This window comes from Malaclemys terrapin, chromosome 9 (assembly GCF_027887155.1).
Source record: "Malaclemys terrapin pileata isolate rMalTer1 chromosome 9, rMalTer1.hap1, whole genome shotgun sequence".
Lineage (NCBI taxonomy): Eukaryota > Metazoa > Chordata > Testudines > Emydidae > Malaclemys > Malaclemys terrapin.
This window is the reverse complement of record NC_071513.1, coordinates 50,929,707-50,954,437: the sequence shown is the minus strand read 5'-3', so window position 1 is coordinate 50,954,437 and position 24,731 is coordinate 50,929,707. Positions and strand designations below refer to the sequence as shown.

Genomic DNA, 24,731 nt, shown 5'->3' with positions numbered 1-24,731 from the left:
AAGTAGGGTTGTTCCTAGTGGGCCACAGAAAGACATATTAAGAACTAAACTGTGGCAGGGTTGAACGAAAGGAGAGATGTGATTTGAACTCTTATGATGTAGACAATCAAATGAACAAACTGAATCACAGGCCTATGAAAATCAAGTTTGCTATTAGTACTATTTACATGATGGCTATTAGGGAAGAAGAATGGCCCAATGTGTTGGGTATTAAGTTTGGGACTCCAGAGCCCCAGGTTGAATTCCCTGCTCTCCTATAGAATTTCGCATAACTTGGGGCAAGTTACTTCGGTGTTTCTCACTACCTCATCTGTACAGTGGGGATAAAAGTACTTCCCAACCTCACAGAGTGTTGAGAGGATAAATACACTGAGTGCTCAGAGACTATGCTCCTGGGAGCCATACAAGTACCACAGAGAGAAATGGCACCTAATTGACCCAATTGGGATCATGACCATTGTGCTGGGCATGATACAGACACAGAAAAGAGAATCCCCTTAACCAGACACTATCACCTTCTTCGCAAAGGTAAGTCTCTCACATTGTGTAATCAACATGTTAATATCCACAAATGAACAAAGCTCCCAACAAAGCTGTATTAATTCAGTTTTATTTTCCCTTTAGTACAATTTATACAAAAAAATCCCCAGAAGACAGGTATTGAATTAACCTTGAGCTGAGCTTTAGGCACTTTACAGTTCAAAATGACTTCTTTGTTACTGTGTCAACTTGCAGAACACACCAGGACATGAAGACCGAGTATGTACATATTAAACCAAATCACAGAACTCCTTGATCCCTCCTCCCACTTAATTGTTATTGTGGTATAAAGGAAACAAGGATTCTTTTCAGTGACGGCACAGCAGTTAATTGTGACGATAACACAACCACCCTGGGTTTCTTCCCCACACTTGTGTTTGCAGAAAGAACACTTATGTCCCTCTAGTTTCACCTTTGACTGCTGCCGAATAAGCACGTGTTGTTCCATCCATTCCCCCTCATGTCTGTTAATACCCAGACACCCCATCATGGCAGCAGCACAGTGCTTGTTTTAGAAATTCTTATATTCAAAGTATGGGACAGTGCGATCTCCCTATCATGGGCTGGGTCCCTGAAAGGGCAGAAAGCCAGCCTGGGGAGTTCTAAGGAAGGACTCCACACAAAGAAAAGCCTCTTATACTGGGTTCTCTGCATAAGCTTTTCAAGCTCCATCTAAACCCAGCTGATCTGTCAAGAGGCCCTGGGAGGAGGTGCAAAAGCACCGGGAAGTATAGGGGGCAGCTCCAGTTGGAACAACACACCACACATCAAATCCTGTAGTTCTTATTCAGGGAAAACTCCCTTTGGGAGTCAACAGGCGCTCCCCATGAGTAAGGATTGGAGATCTGGGCTTACCACCATAAAGGGCAGGTCACAGTGTCTGAATAGAGAAAGTTGAAAGACTGTACAGATAAGTAGTAACTTATTCCTTGGCTCAGAGAAGGGGATTCTGGTGGTAGCACTCTACTGGTTAGGCCAATCCAGAGCAGACAAAATTCCTGAGATCAGAATAATTCACTTCCCCTAAACAGATGTTGCCCGCAACCACCATTCAGGACAAAACCACACTCCTTATAAAGACTCAGCAGCTAGTGACCCCCCAACTCTGCCGTCACCAATTAACTCGAATGCTTTGCTACAGAACGACCACTTCCTTGGGAGCAGGAAAAGAGTGGCGAGCCAGCGTGCCCACAAGATTTTTTCCCACATCTGAATCTGTCACATATGTCCTGAAGGACAACCTGTCTGAATCTTGGTTCCAAGACCACAGGGTGGGTTTAATATTCCAGACACACAGGCTTTGTCTAGGCTAGAGAAGTTTACTATTCTAAGAACCGCTTGATCCTGCTGACATATAAACACCCCATGTCCCCACACAGAACTGCTCCTTTTGGAGTATGTGTGTACCAAATACTATTCAGCAAGCATGAACGCTGGCTCAGCCTACACCATTATAGAGGACACAGGCATTGTGGAGCTGATCTGATTTCTTGATTCTTCAGTTACAAGAGTGGACCAGGATACGTTGTTGTAGGGTTTGTTCTTGTAGGTTCTCTCTAGTTCTCTCCTTAAGTACATGGAGTCTGGTGTCTTTTGGCTCATGCTAGTCGCTCAGCTCAACATCATAAGCATAAGAGCACAGAAAGCCCTAACACTTTCAAAACAAACAGTTCAATTTTCCAGTGTAGATATGGCTTTAGGGAGAGTTCGTGCAGGTCAACAGACTGATGCTAATATATGATCCTTAAAAACAAACATTTTTAACCACGGTTACAAAAAGCAGCCACATGAGCAAGCTGCCAAACTCCCTCATTTCTTCCTAGCTTACAGCAAGAATATATTTTCCAGCAAAATGAGGGAGGATGATTTATGCCAAAACTTTTCCAAGACTGAAAGGGTAAAAGTCCAAACATCTGTTCCTTTTAAAAGAAACCCTTCTCATTCTTGCCCATTTCATGCATTTAAAAAGTAAAACTACCTCGGATCATGCTTTAAAAGCCAGGCTTAGGAAATCACACTGAGGCCTTCAAAGCTATGTCCTGTACCTAACCTGTAACAATATGTATAGCATATCCTGCAACCGTATGGCACTTAACCCAGGCTCAAGAGTGGACTTGGAAATTACTAAGAAACAATTAATATAATTATCAAATTATGTAATGACAGCTATGGTATCAATTAGCTTCCTATCTCATGTTACTGCACAGGAAACACTACAGAACCAGGTATGCAGCACACCTGGAGTGCACTGAAATACAAAGGCAAAGCCATCTGAGAAGCAGTCCAGAATAGCTCCATTTGTTGGAATTATTATTGCGCAAGGCCTGATAAATATGACCCTGTTCCCATTTTCATTGAAATCAACAGTAGCTTTGGTATTGATCTGAATGAGAGCAATGAGTCAAAGTCACCTGTGCAGTTATACTGGAAACCCGTATCCAGTGGGAACCTTTATCAGCCAGATTCCCACTTTCACAATACTGGATACTCTGGGACAAAAAACCCCCCTTAAATATGTAGTTACAGATGAGTCATGCTTTTTCAGCCTTTCCCAATGAACCAAAGCTTTGTATTTTCACTTGCCTGTTTCCAAAGACAGAGGTAAATTAGGAACCCTAGCTTCTCTCCTACACTGAATTTATCTTTAGGGCTGTCAAAATTTGCAACAATTATTTTTAAATACTTATTTTAGGCATATGGCCAATTTTAGGCTGATGTGGAGGGGGGGCATTAAATGGAAAATGGCACTGATGCTTCCATGAAAAGCAAAATAAAAGATTCTTTGAATAAACTGGAAAAAAAATCCACAAGCCTTCTCTCTCTACCATCTTAGCCAACACTTGGGCAAAAATGAAAGCTGATCCAGAACAGCCCTGTAGGAAACTCCTTCCAGCTAAACTGCCACAATGAAAGTAGGAACTCAATTTCCCCTGAATCTTAGGGCTTCTCTGCATGCAGGGTTGCACCAGTTTAATATGAAATTTTAAATTAGTTAAACAGATGCAAAAAGCTCTGCGGATGTGACTGTTTCAGGTTTAGACCAAGCTTATTTTGGATTACCCCAGTTAAATAAGAAATAGGTTTAAAAAGGACTTAAACTGAAACAAGAGTGCAAGTTTCTATGCAGACAAGGTCTAGCCCTCCTTAATGAGGCATGAACTCAACGTCCACATGGATTATATAAATACTATTAAGCAGTTTCTCTTCCCAACTTTTAAAAAACCTAAAATTAAATTCAAGATCTATCTAATGCACCATTAAGAACATGAATTCAAATGAACAAGGGGTCTTGCATACATAAAACCAATGCTACCATGATAAGGAAAATAAATCTGAATAGGCAGAATACCGCATAATCCAATGCCCCAATGTTTTGAGGTTGTAAACATTTCTGGAAGACCACTTGTTTCCACATTTTTCTTGCTGACTGGACATTTGAGAAGGGGGAGAAGCTATTTCCTGAAGTATGTAGGAAGAAGGCAGTAATGGATATATGCATATATGTATCTTGGATGTTCACAGCAGAAAAATTGTTAACAATGGAAACTTCATCGAAATTTCAACCAAACCAACCTTGGCCCCAGAAAGGTTCACTTTGTTTGTCCTTTTCTTAGTGACAGACTTCAGTACTGATAGACTATCAGGATTTTCTCTTTAGTAACTGTTTATCAACAGGCACTTCTGATCCAATACCAAAGCCCAGGTAAGTCATCCACTGCTGCAGACTTCTCACTGCTAGCAAAAGCTGATCTAAGGAGATCATAGTCTGTTTAGATGAAAGGGTAGCACTTGTGCTCCATGCTTCTTGCACTCTATTCTGTGCAACACTTAAAAATTTCCTCAAAAGTGCCACATTTAATAAAACAATATTGCAGTCTTGTTAGGAATAATTTTACAGGAACTTCATATTGCCAGCAGCTTGATCAATGACTACTGGCTTGTCAATTCCAAATCCCATCACTAACAAAATACTACTTTACAGCGCTCTGGTCTTAGAAGATGCTGTGTAGACAGTCCCGTCAGTTCTTTACTAATGGTGCTGCTTTAGCAACAGCCTCCAGGAAAGACCCTGTTAGTTGTCTGCTCCATTAAGAAAAGGGAAGACAAGCCAGATCTGCTCTCCTGGTTTCAAACAGTCAGGAATGGTTACTGGAGGCAGGACTGATTTGCAAATGGAGCTCAGCAGCAAGAAAAGCCTGCAGTTATCTGGTGTTGCTGTTATCGTTGATTAGGAAGATTTTGAAGACAAAGGATAACTAAGCCGAGATACACCTCAAAATAAAAATCAATCACACTGAAAAGAAAATGTGCATAAAACATTTACATTTCTTGCTTAAATTCAAAGATACACAAACACTGAGAACATTCCCCTAAACCCTTTAAAATATTTAACCATTTTTACACTACTTTTACACTACTCTGATCTTAAAAAGATATAAACTCAGGAAGGGGAAAACCAAACATTTAAAAAAGTTTATTTCTAGCCCTGAAAGAACAAAGTTAATAAAGTAATCAAATACAGTAGTTAATATTGCAGAAACAATTAAATAACAGAATGAGATTAAATTAAACAAAAGAAAACATTAAAATCTGGATACAGTAAAAAAAAAATAAAGCTTGAACCTACATCCATTTCCATCTGGCAAAGTTAAGGAGAGAGAGAAAGCAGACCAGAGAGGTTTTTCCAATTCCAGCTATAAAGACCTTTAACAGTATCCTTGATTTTTCCACCCTTTTCTGACAGCAGAGTTCAATTACTCTGCACTGCTCTGAAGCACATCTCTTGCAGCTACTCAGGACAGAGGTACTTGTATACTGAATATTCAGATGAGAATGTGTGACCAAGCAGGTCTACTTGGTGGGAAGTTGGGTTTATTCCAAGTTCTGTGCTAAAAAAATCCTGGGAGACAAACATTGCCTGTTCACTTGCTTTCAAAACAGTATGCTGCTGATCTCTACTCCTGACTCTAACTACTGTGTTGTGCTACCGTAGCATTTATTCATATGCATATTTGTGATTGTGCCTGTCATCTGAGGTGACTGCTAGAGATTTGGGAATTCTGGCATGTTCCAAAGTGATAGTTTGCTTTCAGCATCCACTCAAACTCTGGCTATTCTCTCTTTACCTGCACTAATTATTCATCTGGGCTGGGCAGAACAAATGAACTAGTCTCAGTTCTAACCTGGTCCCTCATGGGAAAAATGGACACTTGGAAGACATATGCAACACATGTTCAGTTAGAAGATTGATAGTTAACCTACTGACATGCAAACTGCACAGTGGTTACACAACAAAGCACGGAGCAGCAGCTTCCCTATGACTTTTCTTTGCCAGTTTACTGACTCTACTTAACTATTTTCCCTCACTTCGCTGCAGAAATTAAATGTTCCCAATATTTCTGCACTTTCTCCTTTGACCTCTCTCCTTTGTCCTGATTACCTTCTGGCAACAGGAGCAAAAGAAACCTTATTGTAGAATCATATACATACAAGGGGTGCTCTTGTGCACTTTTTAACTGTAGTTCACAGTACTCTAAGCCACATGAGAAGCACTGGGATGCATTTTGGTAACTCCTGGATGAGGTTTTTTTTTAAAAAAAAAAAGAATTAAAAGTTTAGAAATCACCCCTTAAAGAGCTACAGATTTGGATCTGGACAGATTTGCTATTGCAAGATCAGAAGGAAGTTTTTTTTAATCAAGAAGACTGAACTAATCAGTTAAAATTACTTACTGATTTTAAGTTTTCCTGCTAATTTCAGAACAAAATTATATTTATATGGTAGACGAGATTTTGCTACCAGTGGGGAAAAAGCCAACTTATACTCCTGCACCAGGAGTCTGGTTTTCAAAAAGTCCATTGCCAGCAATGGACAGGGAGCCACTGATGAGAAAAGATACAATATAACCCAGTACTCCTTGCTTCTCCCTATGGACAGGAAGATCTTTTACTTTGAGTCACATATATTGAAACCAGGCCACTGCCATTCTACTGTTTATGGTATCAATGGCTTTCAGTACATACCAAGTTTGTAAGACAGGAAGCACATCTAGAGTATTCAGACCATGACATGACACTTCCTTGGAATGCATCATTCTAGTTCTTTATGGCTAGTGGGCTGCGTATTCTTTTGATGTTATCCTTCTTGTTAAAGTAATTCAGCTTGGCACCTGTTACACTAGTGCAGGGTGGGCAAACTACAGCCCTCGAGCCGTTTTAAGCCAGACCTTGAGTTCCCGCTGGGGAGTGGGGTCTGGGGCTTACCAGGGCACAGGGTATGGGGTCGCTCCACGTGGCTCCCAGAAGCAGCCGAATGGCCCTGCTCCATCGCTCCAGCCAGGGCACAGAGTCAGGGGCCGCACCACATGGCCCCCTTCCGGCTCCTATGTGCTCCAATGGGAGCTGCAGGGGTGGTGCCTGTGGACAGGGCAGCATGCAGAGCCACCTGGCCGCGCCTCCGCATAGGAGCCAGAGAAGGGACATGCCACTGCTTCCGGGAGCCGCTTGAGGTAAGCGCCGCTCAGAGTCTGCACCCGAGCCTCTCCCCACATCCCAACCTCATGCCCCAGCCCTGATCCCTCTCCCGCCCTCCAAACTCCTGGATCCCAGCCTGGAGCACCCTCCTGCATCCCAGACTCCTCATCCCCAGCCCCACCCAGAGTCTGCATCCCCGCAGCCGGAGCCCTCACCTCCCCCTGCACTCCACTCCCCGAGCCCCCTCACGCAACCTGAACTACTCATTTCTGGCCCCACCCTAGAGCCCACATTCCCAACCAGAGCCCTCACCCCCTCCCACACTAACCCCAATTTTGTGAGCATTCATGGTTTGCCATACAATTTCTATTCCCAGATGTGGCCCTCAGCCCAAAAAGTTTGCCCACCCCTGTGCTAGTGATAACAAGAACTCAGACTGAAGTGTGGTGGTTCTATTTCCTACATGAATAAGGTATCTTGTTGGTGCAAAGCAATTTGCTAGCACAATTTGTGGAAGGATAAAGTTCTGACAGAATGAAATCCCATGATATATAGGCTCAGGAAGTGAAAGCTAATTTTTTCAGGTGCTCTAAACAGAGCTACATCTTGGTTACCAAAACCCAGAACAGCCATTTCTATCCGCATATAAATATTGAAATTATTCCTTTAACAGAAGAAAAGGGCCTTCCCACAGTAAAAAGAACGTGTAAAACTCTGGTTTATGCAATTTGTCAGACACCAAATGGAATCATCTCACCCTAGGACCTGGGCTCTCTCTGCTTGACATGCACTGCCAGTTGGGAATGCAACATAACTGCTTAGCACCAAATTAGTGGCTATTCTTTCATGCGCATTATTTGGCACATCACAGTTACAAACAGCTCCTTATGAAAATAATCTATAGGTATAAATGCAGCAATTTCAGTGGCTGAAATCAGGGACCAGGGATACTTCTATGATTTCTACTGTTACCACTTCAGTTGCCACCATCTCAAGAACTCAAGTTACTCACTAGCTCTTATAGAAAGGCACTTTTTTTCTTGTGCCATCCTAGCTAGTAAAATGTCTTTAGTGAGAAGGGGCCATCATGACACGATGACTCTCTCCAGTCATGCATCAGCCACTCAAGTAAGCCCCTTTCATGTCTGATGAAGCTACTTTCCCGCCTCAGACTTTGTCGCCATAGAACAGCACTTTGGTGTTCCCAGGTGTTCATAAGCTCCTGTTTGAATTATTAAAAAAAACAGTCTTGGATCTTCATTTTCCTCAGATTTGATGAATTATTTGTTCTTTTGATTTCATTAGTAGAAATGGAGCACATGTAAAAATGGAAAAAAATAGCTCTAATACTTAAATCTTAACAACTCCTAGTTGATGCATTATTTGCTTTTGGGAATAAAATTACAACATATACAAAAATTCATTTGATACAAAGGAGGGAAATGTAAAAAAAGTCAAAGGCACCAGCATAAATTCCAAAGCCCAAGTAAGAGCATAGATACTACACTTGGTTTTAAGACCACCCACTACACCACACAAGACATCCCTTTTGCCTTGGCCAACAAGTCTAGGGAAGTTGTGTGGGGATGGAAACAGAAAGGAATATAATGGGTGGGTGGGGAGGTGTTTCTTTCCTCAAACATCCGCTCCCTTCTCCTTATATGTGTAGGCTGACCTTTAAAAACCTGACCCAAAACAATTTACTACACTGAGATCTCTCTCTCTTGGATTAGAAGTCCCTGGAGCAGTTACAGATCAGAAAGACAGTTGAACTCTTCTCTTCCACCTCTCCCTATACTCTACTTACAAGCAGATTTCATTTAAAGTTAGTTTCTTGAGTATCCAAGTCGTTAATTCTACAGTACAGTCACAACTAAATTGTATGGTATGGGAGGGATGGGTAAATTGTACCTTCACATTTCTGACACACTTACTGTTAACCTAGTCATATGGGAGATGGCCAAAGCAACTTGAAAGACGACAGGAAAAAGGGAGTAGAAGGAAAGATCAGCAGATAAAATTAATGCCTCTCTCCAAAAGCTTGAATCTGTCATTCAAGTATTGAAAGTCCCCAAGAGGGCACAATGAATGGGAACTGTTACAGCGAAGTCATCAAAAAACTTAAAACCCCAGGCATGGGAAGCAGGATTCCTGGGCTGTCTGCAAAAGAGGTGAAAGACCAGTGATTCAGTCCACAATTCCTTTTGGACCCTAAAAAGGGTTTACTTAAAAGTCACCATATTTCATTTCGTGTGTCTTCTGGGTGAGCGTTTTTCCCTTTTGCAGACTTTTTTCAACCTCCCTAACAAGAGTAACAATTTTCATATATTATAAAGATTTTTAAAAAAAGATGAAGGCCATGGCGACAATGTTAGCGGTTACTCTTCATTGCTTCTTTGGCTGCCAGGATCAATGGCGTCAAGCTAGACAGAGGTTTGGCCAATTTCAGGAAAGGATGCTGCCAAGAATAGAGAAACACAGTAAGTTAGTAAGAGTCAAATTTCAAAAATAAACTATTATACACCTCTACCCTGATATAACGCGACCCAATATAACACGAATTCGGATATAACGCGGTAAAGCAGCGGGGAGCCCCAGGCCCTTTAAAGCACTGCCTGAGCCCCGCTGCTTTACTGCGTTATATCCGAATTCGTTTGGAGCCCCGGGCTCATTAAATCCCCACCCGAGCCCCACTGCTGGTGTTCCGGCAGTGATTTAAAGGGCCCAGGGCCCCCCGCAGTGGCTGGAGCACCAGGCCCTTTAAATCTCTGGCAGCCGAGCTCAGGCGGTGATTTAAAGGACCAGAGGCTCCAACCGCTGCGGGGACCCCCGGATCCTTTAAATCCCAGCCCGAGCCCCGCTGGAGCCTTGGGCCCTTTAAATCACCACCGTGGAAGCTGGTACAGTCTGGCATGGTGTACTGGTTCTTGTTGGTTCGCCGTATCGGACCAGATAGAACACTGTCTCACCTAAAAGGCGGTGAGATTTTTTTGGCTCCTGAGGACCGCGTTATATCGGGGTAGAGGTGTATTTACATAGCACTTTCTATCCCAAGTTAAGAAAGCACTTCACAAAGGTGCCAATATGCAGCACCTCAAGGAGATATGCCCAATGATTGATCCATAGTAGCACAGATTTGTTGACAGCTGTTCCTCCACATAGCAATATCCAATAACCCTGGCTAGCCCCTGCCCTCCTCTCTCCAACAACCTTCCCCATGCAGAGATATTCCTTTTTTTGATATTTTCCCTCTATCCTGTTCTGTGTTCACTGTGCTGGCTACAGCAGCCTCTCTGTTTAACTAAGCTATGGTGTCACTGAAGAATCACCACTGGCAGAAAGCAGCCAGTAGTGATTGCAGTAGAAGAATCATCTACATTTGTGTTTCAAATTTTTATTCCTGTTTCCTTCCCACTATTCTCCATTAAACGATCCTTCAATAGGAAAAGGAAGACAAAGACAAGCCGATGTCAGCACTAGCTGACTACTGTTTTAGTAACCGCCAAATTTCAAGCTTTTCGGGAGACTCCATCATACATATACTTACCTGTAACAGTTCTTTGGCTGATCCCCTTTTCTCTACATCCATCTCCAAACAACGATTTAGAAAATCCCGGAATATTGGGGACAGTTTCTCTGGATTCTGCAGCTCTGGTGTGCCATTAGTTGCTATTAAATACAAAGCCTGCAAACCGAGAAAGGTCGTTACACCCAAGTCATCTGTTAAAATTCTAAAAATGTGATTTGCAATGTATTAGTATTTCAAGTTAGAAGAAGCATTTATTGAAGTACATCTAAAAAGGAAAACACTAAAAAGCAGACACTGAATGGCATGTGACAGGATAGTTACCTGTTCAGTAACTGGCGTTCTTCCAGATGTGTTGCTCCTATCTATTCCACAGTAGGTGTGCGTGCTCGCCACGTGCACCGGTGCCGGAAATTTTTCCCTTAGCAGCATCTGTAGTGGGGGAGCACCACTGCGACCCCTGGAGTGGCGCCGACATATCGCACTATAAAGCGGGCTGTGTGCTCCCCTAACCCTCAGTTCCTTCTTGCCAGAAACTCCGACAGAGGGGAAGGAGGGTGGGATGTGAAATAGACAGGAGCAACACATCTCGAAGAACGCCAGTTACGGAACAGGTAACTGTCCTTTCTTCTTCGAGTGATTGCTCCTGTGTATTCCACAGTAGGTGATTCCAAGCTATACCTGACGGAGGTGGGTAGGAGTTCTAATGATAAAGGTTACGGGTTACCCAGGTGGAGCACCGCCCTACCAAACCCAGCGTCATCCCTTGCTTGGGAGATGATCGCATAGTGCGATGCGGAAGTATGGACAGAGGACCATGTAGCAGCCCTACATGTGTCCTGAACAGGGACATGAGCCACATAGGCTGCAGGCGAGGCCTGGGCTCTCGTCGAATGCGCCTTAACAACAGGAGGCGGGGGAACCCCAGCCAGGTCATAACACGTGCGTATGCACGAGGTGATCCAGCGGGAGATCCGCTGGGTGGAAACCAGTTGCCCTCTCATGCGCTCGGCCGTAGCAATGAAAAGCTGAGGGGATGCCCGAAATGGCCTTGTTCGATTTAAGTAAAACGCCAGTGCCCTACGCACATCTAGCATGTGTAGGCGTTGTTCCTCATTGGAGAAATGGGGCTTAGGACACAGGACCGGCAGGAAAATGTCCTGGTCCATATGAAACGCCGAGACCACAGTCGGCAGGAAGGCCAGGTGCGGGCGAAGCTGGACCTTCCCCTTATGGAAGACAGCGTACATGGGTTCCGAGGTGAGCGCCCTAAGCTCCGAAACCCTGTGGGCTGAGGTGATAGCCACCAAAAACGTCACCTTCTCAGATAAGTGGGACCAAGAACAAGTGGCCAAGGGCTCAAAGGGAGGTCCCGTGAGGCGTGACAGTACCAGGTTCAGGTCCCAAGGGGGAACCGAGGGTCTAGCATAAGGGAACGCTCTGTCCAAACCCTTCAAAAACCTGGAAGTCATGTGGTGGGAGAACACTGACTGTCCCGCCACCAGAGGTTGGAAGGCAGAAATGGGTGCTAGGTGCACCCTGATCGAGGAGGGAGCTAGCCCTTGGGTCCTAAGCGACAGGAGGTAGTCCAGGACCAGCTGGAGCGGAGCGGACGCGGGGGAGGAGCCTCTCCCCCTTGCTCAGGAGGAGAACCAATACCACTTGGCCAGGTAGGTCCTCTGTGTGGACGGCTTCCTGCTTTCAAGCAGGACATGTCTAACAGCCTCGGTACACCTCCCCTCCTCCGCATCTAGCCACGGAGCAGACACGCTGTGAGGTGGAGCGGGCCCAGGTTGGGATGGAGGAGACGACCTCCCTCCTGGGAGAGCAGGTCCGGGTGGAGCGGCAGCCTGCGAGGGGGGGCTGCCAAGAGTTGTAGTAGGGTACCGTACCAATGTTGACGGGCCCAATCCGGGGCTATCAGTATAATTCTCACCCTGTCTTAAAATCATATCTGCTCAAGAGGGCCTGGTGGTTGGCCACTCTGAGCTGGAAGCTCGCCGACGAATAAACTTTTCTCCCAAAGGAATCCAGCCTGTGAGCGTCTTTGTCCTTAGGGGTAGGAGCGGGTTGGCCATGCCTCTCACGGTGGTTCACCGATTCCACCACCAGAAATTTCGGTGTTGGGTGGGAATATAAGTACTCGTGCCCCTTTGTGGGCACAAAGTACTTCTGTTCGGCATCTCTCTGTCCGATCTCCAAAAAGGCTGGAGTTTGCCAGAGGCCAGTAGTAATGTTGGCCACCCCCGATGGAGCAGGAGGGCCACACGTCCCAGCATCGAGGTGGTCAGGACATTAAACAATGTGTCCGACGGCTCCTCCATCTCCTCAGCCTGGAGCTGGAGGTTTGATGCCACCCTCCTGAGTTGCTCCTGGTGGGCCCTGAAATCCTCCTGAGAGACCGGAGGTGGTGGCGCCACACAGTTGTCCGGCGCCGAGGAGGTCGGTGCCACAGTGTCGTCTGCACCCGGCTGTACTGCAAGCTCGATGTCCTGACCCAGGGCCCGAGTCGGTGCCGGAGGGTCGGTGCCCACTGCTTCATCACGGTGCCGAGGCAGTGACGTCGTCTGGGCCTGGGACGCTCCCACCACGGAGCAGGGTCCCGGTGGTGCTGGTGCCTGGGGCCACGGTGCCCACTGGCACCACTGTCCCTGCCAGGGAACGGCCTGGCCTTGGGACGCAAGGTGGCCCAGGAGGGCCGTCTCGTCTTGTGGCACCGAACGGCTCGACGAGGGGCGGCTGCGTGCCGAAGCCTGGGACGAGCGGACGGTGCCGTGCGAACGGCTGGAGTGGTCCCGTACATGACGGCTCTGGCCCCTGGAGGCGGACAGGTAGGAGTCTGGGGTGCTGCCTCCGTATTGCCTCCGGTGCCCAAGACTACGATGCCTCGGTGCCTGGGATTCCCGTGATGAGCTCCGGGCGTAGTGCCTTCCACGGCGGGTGCCAGAGCGGGAACGGCGGTGCCGCCGCCACTGAGACCTGTCCCTGCAGTCAAGGCTAGAAGAGGAGCGGCGCCGTCTCTTAGTGCCTCCCCTACGGTCTCCCAGAGTGGAAGTGGAAAGCTCGCTCGCAGACAATCCTGCTCGCAGCGTGGAGGCGCGCTGGGGTCTGCAGCTCAGCCCTTCAACTCGGTACGGTATCTCGACCTCAGACGTCCGGAGAGGGTCGATGGGCACTGAGTGAAGGCTTCCCACAGGATCAGGGGCCCGACTGGAGCGGCACTCCCGGTACCAGAAGCGTCATGGTGTCGCACGTGGCCTGAGCTGCCTCCGGCGTCAAAGGCATTCTCACCTCTGGCGAGGCGCGCGTGGACGGCACCGGACTACTCCACTCTACCCGAGTTGGAGGTCTCTGTCCCGATGGGGATCGTAGGCTGCCCAATGCGAGTCTAGCCTCACCCCGATCTTTCTCCCGGTGCCGCTGAGTCTTCCCTTGCTTCTTAGAAGGGGAGCGGTGCCGGCTCATCGACAGGGCGTCACTGTGCACCACCGACGCGGTACCGGGCGCGGAATCAGGATGGTGTGCCGGGGGCGCTTTGCTGCGCGCCGAGGACAAGGTGCCCAGCGCGGGGTCGGCTTGACGCGCCGGTGCCAGGGTCAACGCCGACTCCATTAGGAGAGCTCAGAGTCAGATCTCACGCTCCCTCTTCGTTCGGGGCTTGGAGGAGCAGCAAATTTTACACTTCTCGCTAATGTGAGCCTCGCCCAGACAGAGAAGACACTGAGTATGTGGATCTCTTCTGGGCATAGGATTGCGACAAGAGTCACACAACTTGAAGCCTGGGCCACGGGGCATGCCCTGAGCCCAGCACGAACAGAGAAAAGTTCAACAAGTAAGAGAAGCTGGATACCACTAAGGCTAGAATTGCTGCAGCAAAGCTGGAGCACAAGTTCCGACTACCTTCACTAGCGGCAAGAAGGAACTGAGGGTGGGGGGAGGAGGGGAGAGCACGCAGACCCCTTTATAGCGCGATATGTCGGCGCCACTCCAGGGGTCGCGGCGGTGCTCCCCCACTATGGATGCTGCTAAGGGAAAAACTTCCGGCACTGGTGCACGTGGCAAGCACGCACACCTATTGTGGAATACACAGGAGCAATCACTCGAAAAAGAAAATTAAGTTTCCTTGCTGAATCTTCAACTTGGATGCCTGCCATAATGGATACCTGATGCTGGTACTGAAATGTCATTTTTCTTTCCTGTTGTGATCATTTACTTCCTGGTTGTTTTACATGGTTAGTATAATGTAGACTTTATCACATATACTCTCAAAATTCTCTCCCTTAAGAAGATAAAACATGAATACACATGATCGACCTATGCAGGGTACCTCATTTGAGTATGTATAGTATGCCTTTGTATACTTTGCAACCACTATTCACCACTAATCAAGCTCCTACAAATGAATACATGGGCAGGTTTCATTCTACAAAACAATGTCAATGAGCGACTATGGAATAAGAGCAGCCCAAAGACAGACTCCCACCACAAGGATGCAGAGATAAAGGGGATTGCTCTATGTGACAAACTGTGGACAGACCAACACTATACACACCTGATTTGGTTAAATATTGGGGCACAACTTCTGAACTCATTTCTCCACTAAGGGCTGGGAATGTTAGAGGCAATGCAATAGGCCTGGTCTACACTTCAATTAGGTCAGCATAGCTCATTCTCTGGGCACTGTAGTTATGCTGACCTAACTCCCAGTGCAGACACAACTAGGTCGACAGATGAATGCTTCTGTCAACCTAGCAGCTGTTGCTCAGGGAGGTGGAGTTCCTACAGCGATGGCAAAACCGTTTCCATGGCATGGTGCCACAGCAGCCTAGCTGTTCCCCTGTAGCACCCATAGTGTAGGCATGGCCTGAGTCTTGAGGGGTAGAAGGAATGCAACCTGCTTCGCCTCACATTGGTAGATGCTTGTAAGAGTGGCATTGCATAGCTTTAGCAACTGTCACTTGCTTTTGTTAGGCCTTGGCTACACTTACCAGCTAGTTCGACGGCTGGAAATCGAAGTTCTGGGTTCGACTTATCGCGTCTAGTCTGGACGCGATAAGTCGAACCCGGAAGTGCTTGCCGTCGACTGCGGTACTCCAGCTCGGCGAGAGGAGTACCGCGGAGTCGACGGGGGAGCCTGCCTGCCGCGTGTGGACCAAGGTAAGTTCGAACTAAGGTACTTCGACTTCAGCTACGTTATTCACGTAGCTGAAGTTGCGTACCTTAGTTCGAATTAGGGGGGGTAGTGTAGACCAAGCCTTAGTAACAAGATGACTATAGATACTTAAGAATTTAGGGTGATGGACACTATAATAAACATATCCTTATATATGGAGAGAGAGTATAAGTCTATTTGTTGAAGCATGCTTTGTACTTTGTTCTTTGTAATGTAATTGGATTTACTTTTCTGAGCCTACAGAAGTTTATTGCTGGCAAAAGACTGTCTGTACTCAGAGATGAATTCTACTATTTAACTAAAAACAGGTACTATCAATATGCCTCAACCATGTTCTGGAGAGACCATCTCTCAGGGTGAAAGGGTAATATCATCCTCCATGTCTATTAGATCATCATCCTTTATATTGGGAACTACCTGCACTAATTACCCTTGATTTTTTCCATGTAGATTCCTGTCCACTAGGAACTGCCTTGACTGTACTAAACAGCCATCAGCTGATAACCATTTAAACACTTCTAACCTGGTTTGGATTCAAACCCGTAATCTACAAGTTAAAGGTCCCAAATCTCTTCACCACATTTCTGAGCCACTGTTTTATATGCATGATTGATGAAGCACTCCTAAAGGATGAAATATCTTACCCTCAGAGGGTTTTCATTGAGGTATGGAGGCTCTCCTTCCACCATTTCAATAGCCATGATACCCAGAGACCAGATATCCACTTTAGGGCCATAGGCTTTCCGGGTGACCACCTCAGGAGCCATCCAATAGGGAGTCCCAACCATGGTGCTGCGCTTGCTCTGCTCTGGGGTGATCTGAGCACAGAAACCAAAGTCGGCTACATGATAATAAAGGAATTAGTTAGTGATAGTTAATTCAGTGCATCCTAGTCTGTTGTGAATCCCATCTCAAAACACCAATTATCTAACAAATATTTCTATTACTATAGAAACATCTTTTGCATCCGTACATTTGCAATCTCAAAGTTTTCTTCTACTTTTCATATCACAGCAGAAAGTCTAACCAGCAAGTTCATACAGACACTGAAGAATATAGCCTACTTAAAATAAACCCCTACTCAAAGAATTACGTTCTTTTTTATAAAGGTAATTTGTGGTCTCCTAAAAAAGAGTGATGTTTTGTCTAATCCCTCTTCAAGCCACCAAGAATTCCAACAAAAAAGGACCAAGAACATGGGGGAAAACGTTTTTGTGCACTGGTGTAGCCTTTATGCTATGTTGTGTAATGTAATGGTCCTGAACCCGGAAGGTGATACCATCAGACTGGGCTCCAGTCCCAGTACAAAAATAGGGTTACCATACATCCAGGTTTTCCTGGACAGAGCCTCTTTTTGAGCCTCCTTTTTCTGTCCAGGCAGGGTTTTCACGTAACAACCATGTCCAGGTTTTTGAAGAGCAGACAAGCTGCAGCTCAGAAAGAGCCCCCCCGGTCCACTTCCCAATTGGTCCTTCTGCTGAATCCTCAGCTGATTGGTCCATTCCCCTACAAGTCACAGCTGCCAGATCCCACCCAACCAGGTCCCATCTATCCTCCCTTGTGAAGGGGTACCACAGGCAAGCACTGACTGATGGCTGTCGCTGCATCTTGGGCTTGTGCCAGCCGCCCTGCCACCATGAGAGGGAATGACAGTTCCCCCACCTCCAGTAGGCATCTCCCCAATCACCTTCCACCAGTGTCTCTTGAAAATCTGGCCCTTTATTTTTACTGGAATGAATGGAATGCAACAATGCATTTTCACTGCGTATTCCATCCTGCTACTTTGTCCAACCCGCAGATCTCCCACTTCTTTTCAGGCATGGAGAGCACCAACGAGGACACAATCTCAGCAAAAACTGGGATTTATCCTAAAATTTACATTAGTTTGAAAGAAAGGATTTCAAACTTTAAAAATGCTTTTCCCTACATTTCAAATGCTAGTACCAGATAGTGCTGACAGATGGGTTTCATGCCTGAAAACTGTCCAAGGGCAGTTTAGCAAGCTACTATCCACCTCCTTCCCAGTCTCCAAAGCAGTAGCAGCCAGTAGCTCTCATCTTGCTACTCTTTCATAAAGGCTTTCCCTTCTAGGTCTATAGCATCATTCACTTACATTCCCTCAAAGGGTCACAGTCAACCTGAAATCTAGGCGACTTCAAAAAAGTGACAGAAGCAGCAGCTCTCTTACAGGCAGCCTATTAAAATACCCAGGTGCCCCAGAAAAGCCTTGTAGCCTCCACAGCACCAGCAGGGAGAAGGCAGGTAAGAGCCTCTGCAGACTATGCAAGGAAAGGTGTTTCAAGGAGACCAGGCACTGGCAGCCCACACACGCTTCATCCACCTGGGGATCCTCACTACATTCACACTGGCCTCCCACTGTCAGTAACTCTAAGGGAAAAAAAGATACCTTCACCCACAGTACCATCCTGAGAGCCAAGATGCCCTCAAGAACTGCTCAGGCCCCTTCTCCTAGCATGGGAGTGCACATCAGCCACCTCCCATGGACCAGGTCAACCCACCAGCATCTTCACTACAGATGCTAACATAAGAACATAAGAAAATAAGAACGGCCATACTGGGTCAGACCAAGGGTCCATCCAGCCCAGCATCTTGTCTGCCGACAGTGGCCAATGCCACGTGCCCCAGAGGGAGTGAACCCAACAGGCAATGATCAAGTGATCTCTCTCCTGCCATCCATCTCCACCCTCTGACAAACAGAGGCTAGGGACACCATTCCTTATCCATCCTGGCTAATAGCCATTAATGGACTTAACCTCCATGAATTTATCTAGTTCTCTGTTAAACTGTTATAGTCCTAGCCTTCACAACCTCCTTAGGCAAGGAGTTTCACAGGTTGATTGTGCGCTGTGTGAAGAAGAACTTCCTTTTATTTGTTTTAAACCTGCTTCCCATTAATTTCCTTTGGTGGCCCCTAGTTCTTATATTATGGGAACAAATAAATAACTTTTCCTTATTCACTTTCTCCATACCACTCATGATTTTATATATCTATCATATCCCCCCTTAGTCTCCTCTTTTCCAAGATGAAAAGTCCTAGCCTTTTTAATCTCTCCTCATATGGGACCTGTTCCAAACCCCTAATCATTTTAGTTGCCCTTCTCTGAACCTTTTCTAGTGCCAGTATATCTTTGAGATGAGACCACATCTGTACGCAGTATTCAATATGTGGGCGTACCATGGATTTATACAAGGGCAATAAGATATTCTCTGTCTTATTCTCTATCCCTTTTTTAACGATTCATAACATTAAATGCTTTTTTGCCTGTTTGCTTTTTTGACTGCTGCTGCACACTGCGTGGATGTCTTCAGAGAACTATCCACGATGACTCCAAGATCTCTTTCCTGATTAGTTGTAGCTAAATTATTAGCTACAACTATACAATACATACATCATATTGTATGTATAGTTGGGGTTATTTTTTCCAATGTGCATTACTTTACATTTATCCATATTAGATTTTATTTGCCATTTTGTTGCCCAATCACTTAGTTTTGTGAGATCTTTTTGAAGTTCTTCATGGTCTGCTTTGGTCTTAACTATCTTGAGCAGTTTAGTATCATCTGCAAATTTTGCCACTTCACTGTTTACCCCTTTCTCCAGATCATTTATGAATAAGTTGAATAGGATTGGTCCTAGGATTGACCCTTGGGGAACACCACTAGTTACCCCACTCCATTCTGAAAGTTTACCATTTTTTCTTACCCTTTGTTCCCAGTCTTTTAGCCAGTTCTCAATCCATGAAAGGACCTTCCCTGTTATCCCATAACAGCTTAATTTACGTAAGAACCTTTGGTGAGGGACCTTGTCAAAGGCTTTCTGGAAATCTAAGTACGCTATGTCCACTGGATCCCCCTTGTCCACATGTTTGTTGACCCCTTCAAAGAACTCTAATAGATTTGTAAGACATGATTTCCCTTTACAGAAACCATGTTGACTTTTGCCCAACAATTTATCTTCTTCTGTGTGTCTGACAATTTTATTCTTGACTACTGTTTCAACTAATTTGCCCGGTACTGACGTTAGACTTATCAGTCTGTAATTGCCGGGATCACCTCTAGAGCCCTTTTAAAATATTGGCTTACATTAGCTATCTTCCAGTCCTTGGGTACAGAAGCTGATTTAAAGGATGGGTTACAATCCATAGTTAATAGTTCCGTAATTTCACATTTGAGTTCTTTCAGAACTCCTGGGTGAATGCCATCTGGCCCCGGTGACTTGTTAGTGTTAAATTGATCAATTAATTTCAAAATCTCCTCTAATGACACTTCAATCTGTGACAATTCCTCATATTTGTCACCTACAAAGGACGGCTCAAGTTTGGGAATCTCCCTAACATTCTCAGCCGTGAAGACTGAAGCAAAGAATTCATTTAGTTTCTCCGCAATGACTTTATCATCTTTAAGTGCTCCTCTTGTATCTCAATTGTCCAGGGGCCCCACTAGTTGTTCAGCAGGCTTCCTGCTTCTAATGTACTTAAACATTTTGTTATTACCTTTTGAGTTTTTGGCTAGCTGTTCTTCAAACTCCTTTTTGGCTTTTCTTATTCCATTTTTACACTTAATTTGGCAGTGTTTATGCTTCTTTCTATTTACCTTACTAGGATTTGACTTCCACTTTTTAAAAGATGCCTTTTTATCTCTCACTGCTTCTTTTACATGGTTGTTAAGCTATGGTGGCTCTTTTTTAGTTCTTTTACTGCGTTTTGTGAAGGTGCCTCCTTCACCAAATAAGAGGATTATAGATTCCATTAACCTCAACAGATTCTAAGCCACCTGCTTCAGCTAGCAAGTTTCTATAGTTCCTTTCCCCTGCCTCCCCATGCCATCTCTGCTGATCCCCCTTCTTCTTTCCTCTTCCAGCAACCACCTCTTCCTCATACCTATTCCTATCACCTACCTCACCGCGTCCCTGTCCTTCCTTAAATCGTTCCTTTCTACACATCCTCTGCTAGAATCCTCTCTCCTCCTTCCATTCAATCTCTCCCACTCACGCCTTCCACTGCTTCCCTTCACTTGTCATCTCATTTGGAAGATAGCCTGCAAATACTCCGTTTGTACACAAAGCAAAAATTCCACAGCCCTATAAAACTGACAGATCCCTCTATATACCCTTAAGACGTGCACTTAATTTACCTGAGTAACCCCATTATCTTTCACTGTTCACCTTTCCCCACTACTGTTTACAAACTCTACGTACAGTAACTCCTTGCTTAACATCGTAGTTATGTTCTTGAAAAATGCTACTTTAAGCGAAATGATGTTAAGCAAATCCAATTTTCCCATAAGAATTAATGTAAATGGGGGGTGGGTGTAGGTTTCAGGGGAAAAAATTTCACCAGACAAAAGACTGTACGTGTGTGTACACAGCAATGATGATTGTGAAGCTTGGTTGAGGTGGTGAAGTCAGAGGGTGGAAGAGGGTGGGATATTTCCCAGGGAATGCCTTACTGCTAAATGATGAACTAGCACTCAGCTGAGCCCTCATGGGGTAACTCTACAAGTTTCAGAGTGGTAGCCATGTTAGTCTGTATCAGCAAAAAGGAGGAGGAGTACTTGTGGCACTTTAGAGACTAACATTTATTTGGGCAGAAGCTTTCGTGGGCTAAAACCTGCTTCATCGGATGCATGCAGCGGAAAATACAGTAGGAAGATGTATATACTTTTTTTCCCATGGTGTGTGTGTGTGTGCGCGCACGCACGTGCCCCTACTGTATTTTCCACTGCATGCATCCGATGAAGTGCGTTTTAGCCCATGAAAGCTTATGCCCAAATACATGTGTTAGTCTCTAAAGTGCCACAAGTACTCCTCGTTCTTTTTACACTTTACAAGGCAGCATGAATGGAGGGAGGGGAGACAGCATGGCAGAGAGAGACAGAGACACACACACCCTGTGTGAGAGAGACGTGCATTGCCCCTTTAAGTACATTGCCTTAGGTGGATTAGCAAATTAAGACTGCAGCTGCTGCCAGCAAGCTCCCTCAGTCCTGAGCCCTGTTGTGTCCCCCACCTGTGGAGATAAGGTACGGGAGATGGGGTACAAGAGTGGGGGGAGGAGAACACCCTGTTATTAGCACCCTTCTTCCCCCCCTCTGCACAGCAAGCAGGAGGCTCTCGGGGGCAGCTCCTAGGCAGAGGGCAGGAGCAGCACACGGCAGTGGGGGAAGGGACAGCTGAACTGCCTGGCAACTGATAGCATGCTGGGCGGCTGCCACACAGAGAACTTAGCGGAGAGGGGAGCTGAGAGGGAGGCTGCCGGTCCACCCTGGTTCCAAGCCCCCACCAGCTAGCTCCAATGGGCTGCTCTTTCTGCAAGCAGTGGACAAAGCAGGTGGCTGCCAAACAACGTTATAAGGGAGCATCGCACAACTTTAAATGAGCATGTTCTCTAATTGATCAGCAACGTAACAACGAAACAACGTTAACCGGAATGACTAAGTGAGGGGTTACTGTATCATAACTGAAATTAGACTACAAGCTCTTGGAACAGGGAACAGTGGTAGATTTCCCGGGTGTCCAAATCCAGAAAGCAGCTTTCAGAGTGTCACCCCATGTCTTTTTAGGCATCTCTGTAGCGCTTAGCAAACTTTCAGGTGCTCAGTATGTAAATCTTAATGCACCTTTCCCTAAGCACTCCTGGCAACTTCTGAGATTAAATTCACTAAATTTTTGAATTTTTTTTTTCTTTCCCCACTTGCTGTATGAGAGACACACACAACAACTGACTGACTGCATAATAAGTGCTGTCAAATGCACAATATAACACTGAAAACAAAAAATATTTCCCTGATCTCTAACATTTTTATCATTGTAGATACTTTTAACCGTAGTTAAAAAAAAAAATTCAGACAAGTGCCGTGTCCAGCACAATAGGACCCTACCTGGTTTGCAGCCTTTAGGCAGTACTGAAATACAAATGTCTAATTTTCATCCTGTCAATTAAATGGACAGTGCAAAAGCATTTGAATCTGAAAGGAGCCAATAAGGCGGCTCCGATTAGTGCCAGCTTCCCTCACTGGCAATCTTTGTATCTTTATCTGACTTTACATTGCAGGTTAACTCACATTTACAAATGCATTCATGTGGTAACAAGTTACTTAAACATCTTCTTGTTTGATACACTCAAAGTCAGTAACTTTCAGATGCTCAGAATTACAAACCCAACTATAGTGGGCAAAATTCTTTTTGCAAAGCAGAATGAATTCTATTGCTGATTTTTAGTAAAAATTCATCTCAAATATCTGAGACAACTATGCACTTACAAACATACTATTCATTGCAAAATGTTTAAAAAGCAGCAGCAGGTTGAAACAATTGTCTGGCACTCACTGAGTTTAACTGATCCATCCATTCCTAAAAGCACGTTGTCACTCTTAATATCTCTGTGGATTACCTGGTTGGCATGTAGGAACTCTAGTGCTTGCAAACACTGTACGGGGAGGAGGAAAAGGAAAACATTTATCAAAAGGAAATACAGTTTGTGTATTGTGAATCAAAAAGCAAAGTTTGTGCACTTATAATGCAATGCGTAAAAAGGTAGCAGGTATTACTTTAAATATCCAGCAGAGGAAGCTCTTATGATGAGAAACCAAACTACTGCCACCCAAAATTCACAGAGGTTAAAACCTGCTTCTTTAACCTCAGAGAATACGCTATTTCCTTGCCATCACAGAATTGCAAAATGAACTAAAAGTGCTCACCAGCCAGGCATCATCCAAGATTCCCCAAAGTTCCAAAGCACTTTCACTTTGCTACATGTTACTTTTCACAGCTTTTCAGTTGTTGGGGAATCCTGACTGACTACTGAGATCAGTTTCCTTTGGTAGAGTTTCACTATAAGGAGAATGCTTCACTCTTAAATATAATGTAGTGCTTGCTATAATGATGGGTGCGAAACAGTTTCCATTATAAAAATTTTTACATAATTCTGGCTCTCTCAATTATTCCACAAATTAACCCCTATTGACAATTAATACATATGCTCAGCTTAGAAAAGTGGTTTTGATTTACCAGTCATGAGTATTCTGAATTTACATGTTGGGCAGTAGAATTATTGGTTGAGTAAAAAGAGTTTTAAGTAAGTTTTAAGCTTAAGTTTAAACTCATTCATGGGTGGCTAGTTAAATGCAGAGTATTAATTTTCAATTTATTGGAAACTGGAGACAATTTAACTTTGTATTTGGCATCTAGACAGATCATTTTAAAATCACCGTTTTCTTTAAACTTGGCTTGTTTTGTAGACTCTTAATGAGACACAGAAATAAAGCTGAGTTTGAAATCAACAGCTTAAAAATTTTTACCTGCTTTTCTTTTTTAGATTTATTCAAAATCTAAATCAGTTAAGAATATTGCTGGGCTCTGAAGAGCTTTAGCTTTGAAATGATTTAAGATGAGTTAAGCAAGAGACCACTCTTGCTGATTTTACACATTCATAATCTTAAAACTTGACTTGATCTTACTTCTCAAAATCTACAAATGTTTCTTGAACAGGCATGACTTTTACAGATTGCCTTGAACACTGTCTTATCCCTGAATGATAACTGCCTCTTAATATCAGAGGGGTAGCCGTGTTAGTCTGAATCTGTAAAAAGCAACAGAGGGTCCTGTAGCACCTTTAAGACTAACAGAAGTATTGGGAGCATAAGCTTTCGTGGGTAAGAACCTCACTTCTTCAGATGCATCTGAAGAAGTGAGGTTCTTACCCACGAAAGCTTATGCTCCCAATACTTCTGTTAGTCTTAAAGGTGCTACAGGACCCTCTGTTGCCTCTTAATACTTAATACTTCTTAATACTTCACCTAGCAGCTGGCCCTCAACAGACCCTCCACTGTCCCAGATTATGGGTTTTGGGTTTTTTTCTTTGTTTGCTTTATTTTAGTTTAAATTGATTTAAAACCTTAAAGACTGTCAAGGAGCCTGAATTGATATAAAACCTTAAATTAGTTTAATCTGATGATGGTAAGAGAGTGCTTTAGAATTAATTTAGGTTTAAATTACTGG

At 44.8% G+C, this 24,731-nt stretch overlaps 1 protein-coding gene across 6 annotated transcripts in view; it reads right to left on the bottom strand.

The window, feature by feature from the left end:
- Positions 1–4,999: 4,999 nt before the first annotated feature.
- Positions 5,000–24,731, bottom strand: part of PAK2 (p21 (RAC1) activated kinase 2) — an 84,110-nt gene continuing 64,378 nt past the window's right edge. For all 6 annotated transcript variants that reach the window (XM_054038922.1, XM_054038919.1, XM_054038918.1 and 3 more), the window contains 4 exons: positions 23,061–23,160; positions 16,357–16,553; positions 10,561–10,698; positions 5,000–9,471 (listed from right to left, as the gene is read on the bottom strand). In XM_054038922.1, coding sequence (XP_053894897.1) covers positions 9,385–9,471; positions 10,561–10,698; positions 16,357–16,553; positions 23,061–23,160 — 522 coding nt within the window. In that variant the 3' untranslated portion in view covers positions 5,000–9,384. The remainder of the gene's footprint in view (positions 9,472–10,560; positions 10,699–16,356; positions 16,554–23,060; positions 23,161–24,731) is intronic.